This window comes from Nymphaea colorata, unplaced genomic scaffold (genome assembly GCF_008831285.2).
Source record: "Nymphaea colorata isolate Beijing-Zhang1983 unplaced genomic scaffold, ASM883128v2 scaffold0234, whole genome shotgun sequence".
Taxonomy (NCBI): Eukaryota; Viridiplantae; Streptophyta; class Magnoliopsida; order Nymphaeales; family Nymphaeaceae; genus Nymphaea; species Nymphaea colorata.
The window spans coordinates 1-5,000 of NW_022204740.1; the positions used below are offsets into that span (position 1 = coordinate 1).

Below are 5,000 nucleotides of genomic sequence, written 5' to 3' on the forward strand. Positions count from 1 at the left end.
CAAATGCGAAGCTATACGACTCAACTCCAGCATAATTACCCTAATATAGCTGGCTCTTTTAGGTACTTGAATATTTCCAATTCCTCAGGTGCATTAACGGTTATTGCCTCCGTGAACATAGTAGCTAAATAATCCCAACGTGTTACATAAGGTAGATATTGTATAATTGTTCGGTTTTCCGCAATTTTTTCCATTCCTCTGTGTAAATAACCCAATATGGGTTCACAGTCGATAACATCTTCGCCATCTAGAGTAACAATGAGTCGAAGAACACCATGCATTGACGGGTGGTGAGGACCCATATTGACCACGAGGAGGTCTTTTCTTGCGTCTGGTACAGTCATATGTTTTTATTCTCCGATTCCAATTCATTATTCCATTTCTCCGATCCCAATTCATTATTCCATGAATTCCTGAAAATGAAACGAGGTTCATCCAAATTCAAGATCTAATGAACCGAATAACTCAAACGAATTTCCAAACTAACCAGTTTTTGGTTCTCGAATACCCAATTGACCAATTAATTCCCTATAACGCACTCGATTTTTCTTTGATAAATAAACCAGCAGTCGTTGGCGTTTCCCCAGAATTTTCCGCAGACCCCTCTGAGATAAATAGTCTCTTCTGTGCAGTTTCAAATGTGAAGTAAGTCTCTCTATCTTATTGGTAAAATTAAATACTTGGAATTCAACAGAACCCCTTTTTTCTTCTTGTGGAATAACGGATATGGGCGAATTCTTTACCATACAAATAAATTCTTCTCTTTTTTTCTTTTTGTTCCCACGGATATAAATCTTCCCAATCAAGAATAATAATACCATTTATTTTGTTCTGGTGTACACAATAATCTGGATTGATTCATATATTACTCTTTTTTCTATCAAACAAATCAAAATGAATATGAATAAATAATAACAATAAATTTATTCAGATACAAAGGGATGGTATATTCCTGGGCTCACGAAACAGAATGAAAGGGAAAGGGACCTAAAAAGATTCTGTCGATTCATTCCTAGGTCCAATTGATATGTGACTGAATCTTGTGTATCAGAGTCTAACTGACTGAATCTTGTGTATCAGAGTCTAACTGACTGAATCTTGTGTATCAGAGTCTAACATAAGGTATGTATTTATTTGCATGTTCTCATATACCAGGCGCGTGATAAAGAGGGAAATTGATTGTAACATCAGCGAATTCCAAATTGCTTATACATATGGATCCTTGACATACTGAAACGACTCCCATTATTGGTATCAAACCAATAACGATTCATACAGGCTAAATCTTCTAATCGATGAGTGGGCCAAAGAAACACTTTCCATTTTAGAGAGTTATTTGTATCTGTATCAAAATGCTTATCCCTATTTACAAATTTCTCAAACCCCTGCGCATTAGTCTTAGCTCTATTGCAAAATACTGGATTCTTATTCACAAGGTTCCTATTTCGGTAATTGAAACGGCTTATAATTCTCAATTCTCTACGATGGCTAGGAGATAAAATATGTTCAGGAACAAGCAAATCATAATTATTATTGTCCCCATTCACACGCACTCCTCCGTGTCGTGCAATCGAGCCATTCAAGTCATTCTTATCAATATGTTTTTTTACCTGGTATCCTCGATTAGTTTGGTACTGAACCTTATGGGTCAATGAAATAGCTATGGTTTGATACATAATCGAAATTCCATCCCATTTGATAGACAAACGAACCGGTTCAACAATAAATATTCCCCTTTTTATCAATTCTGGAAGAGACAAATCCTTATTAATCAGCATTACATCTAGACCCATTTCTCCTCTTTGAATAGAGGATATAGCAATTTCATTCGGATTCATAAGTCTAAGCAGTAGACAATATACCTTGATATTATTGGTCATTCTTTGATTGAAAGAATCACCCCATCGGAGTTGAAAAAGAAAATATTTTTTCAAAAATAAGTCTAGTTCCGCTTCCTTCTTGCTCTTGAATTTCTTTTTCTTTCTGCGTTTCTTAATATCTGAACCCGCGGAATTTGCTCCAACATCTTTTTTTTGGTTTCTTATATCAGATATAAGATTTCCTTGGTGCTGTCGTTCTTTCTCGTCCCGGTTCCCATTCTCTAATTCAAGATATCCCTTTTGATTAGATTCTACTTTTGGTTTTGGATTAAATCTTTCTTTTTGATTAGATTCCACCTTTGGATCTATATAAAGATCGCTTGTTTTGTTTCCATGAAAATCAAATAGAAGCAATTTGATTGGTATGATCCACGGATTAGTCTTATATCGATCGTAAAGCGGCACAAATTCTGGTAAGAACCAAGGGCGCAGATTCGATATAGTATGATCTAACATTTGTTCATTCATTCCCATCCAATCAAAAAATAACTCTTTTTGCTTTGTTTGGATTTCTTGATGAATTCTGATATAAAGATAAAGAATATCTTTCTTATTGGTCCCAGTCTTAGTAGTTTTCTTTTTTTTATTAATGAAAGTTCTGATACCCGTACTAGTCCTAGTTTCAATATTGTTTCTAGGGTAAAAATTGGTGATTCTCAATTCCAAATATTTTCTATCTAGATTTGGATCCCTATCAATTGTATATTTATCTTCTAGGCTATCATTTATAGTTGTAGCATAAAACGATTTGTATTTATGTGTATTGTAATTAGAAATCTCTCCGTGCCTGTTTACTTGTAATGGTGATCCATAAATATTGGAGTCTTTCACATCTTCATAATTAAGATATTTATATGATAAAAGATCATATCTGTAGTGTTTTTTAATTTTTTTTTCGCAACTCGGACTCTTCAATAAGTCCAATTTATATTTATAATAATCCTTTTTACCGGAATGAATTAATTGGTCTTTTTCTTCATATGAACCCAATTTTGGTGAGTCGTTATTTTTAATCGTAAAATGCTGATTGACTTTCTTTCTCCATTTTAGAGGTGCTAATCTAGACCATTTGTCATGGGAGAAATTGTATTGATAATGGCTCTTTAACCAGTTTTTCCATTCACTCATTCCAGAATTCCGCAGTTTCTTGTGTTTTGATTCTGAATCAAATATTCCTCGTGTATGGAAATAGTCATGGAAATAGTCTTTTATTCTATCCTTAATAAAAGGATATGTTCTGTAGTAATGAAATATGGATTCTGACTTATATTTGTTACTAACTTGGGTTTGCAATAATTTGTAAAACACATAGGCTTGAGACAAAGAAGATAAGTCGCAGTAAATCGGTGAATTACTATCACTACTTATATTAGTAGTATAAGTAGAAAGAGATTTTACAGTCGAAATGAAGGGAATTATATTTGGATTCGTTTCATTAGTATCCTTTTCCTTTATTTCGTCATTGTAAGTGTATCCATTTAAAGTATTTTTTGTTGAGTCAAGAAAAAATTGTGCATTGATCCTGTAAATGTTAGTGATACATAGAAGGATACCCATGTATATTCTTTCAATGAAAGATTTCATAAAAGAGTTCCATTTAGAGATTAATGGGGCACTTCTTCTTTTTTTAGATATTTGAAAAATATGTTTCCGTGATTCGGTTCTTTTATTACTAAAATTTCCCTTGTTAGTACTAATATCTATATCCTCAATATCTGGAGTTAGAGGTTTTTTTTTCTTGTCTTTTCTAATCTTTTCTACTTGATCCCAGATTTTGGTTGTCTTATCAGCCAGATCATTAATTTTTCTTTCTATCAGTGAATCATTTGTCCAATCTCCGGATACAATTATAATGGGTGATTCATGGATGATTTTTTTGGAATCTTTCTCATTTTGACTTGGTTCTTCATTTTGACTTGGGTCATAGACTCGCGTCACTAAGAAAAAGAGTTTCTTCACTTTTCTTTTTATAAATAGAACTATTTTGATAATCCATCTTATTTTTTCGTTGAGAATCTTTAGAAAACCTTTTATGTTGTCTTTTATAATTCTTAGAAAGAAAAAACCTGTCTTTTTGACTTTTCTAATTTTTTTTTCGAGTGTTTTATTAATGGGTTCAAAAAAGAAAGGTTTTTTTCGGGGAGAGCCAAAGGGGACTTCTGTTTCCATCCCCCAGATCGTTAAAAAACAGAAATTTTTTTGTTTTTTTCTTAGATCCTTATGATGGGATCGTAGCTTTTTTCTATGCCAAGGTTTCAGAGAGAAAGGAAATAGGATTTTTATCTGAATACCGTCTGTTAACCAATCTTTTGGAAATTCTGTTTCCGATAATTGAACACCATTATATGTGCATTTGACATGCATTTCCCTACTCCATTCGGTCAAATCTTCATACCACTCAGGGAATTGAAATAATAACATACGACCAATATTTTTAACTATTATCAATGAAGGTAATATGATGTATTTTCGAAGAATCGAGTGGGTTACTAATATGGAACTCCTTATTGCTTGAGCAAATATAATATTATCCCAAGTTTCTGCTATTGCTATCCGTTCCTCCTCCTGTCTTTTATCCTCTTTTCTTTTATACTCCTCTTCGTGTTCTTTCTCCATTTTCTCTTTCTCTTTTGCCCCTTCACCCACATAATCAGATGTTTGTATTTTTGGGCTTTTTTCCTCCATCCAATTCCTAAAAATGAGGTTCATCATCCTTGAGATATCAAAAGAAAACAAAGGTGTTTTGTCTATTCTGTCAAAAAAAAGGGGGGAGTGTACATCTGTTTGAAACATTTCCCAAGTGACTGTTTTACGTCTTTGAGCCCGCATCGACCCTTTGATTATATCACGACGAAAATCTGATTGTTGCGAGTAACGTATCAAGGCCATTTCATGTTCTTTCTGCTTGATCACCATTTCCTTTTCCTCTTTGATCACCATTTTTGGCTTGATCACCCTTTTCTTTTTGGCTTGATCACCATTTCCTTTTCCTCTTTGATCACCTTTTTCGACTTGATCATCACTATTTTTTTCTTGATTACTATCGGTGGTATTACTGATATTATCAGTAGTATTATTGATATTATCATTGGTATTAATGATATTATCAGTGGTAGTATT

At 33.3% G+C, this 5,000-nt stretch overlaps 1 protein-coding gene across 1 annotated transcript; it reads right to left on the minus strand.

Annotated features, from left to right (window-relative positions):
* Positions 1 to 83: 83 nt before the first annotated feature.
* Positions 84 to 4,796, minus strand: LOC126409421 (protein TIC 214-like). Its single transcript, XM_050075423.1, has one exon. The coding sequence runs from the start codon at positions 4,794 to 4,796 to the stop codon at positions 1,188 to 1,190; it is 3,609 nt and encodes a 1,202-aa protein (XP_049931380.1). The 3' UTR covers positions 84 to 1,187.
* Positions 4,797 to 5,000: the final 204 nt, after the last annotated feature.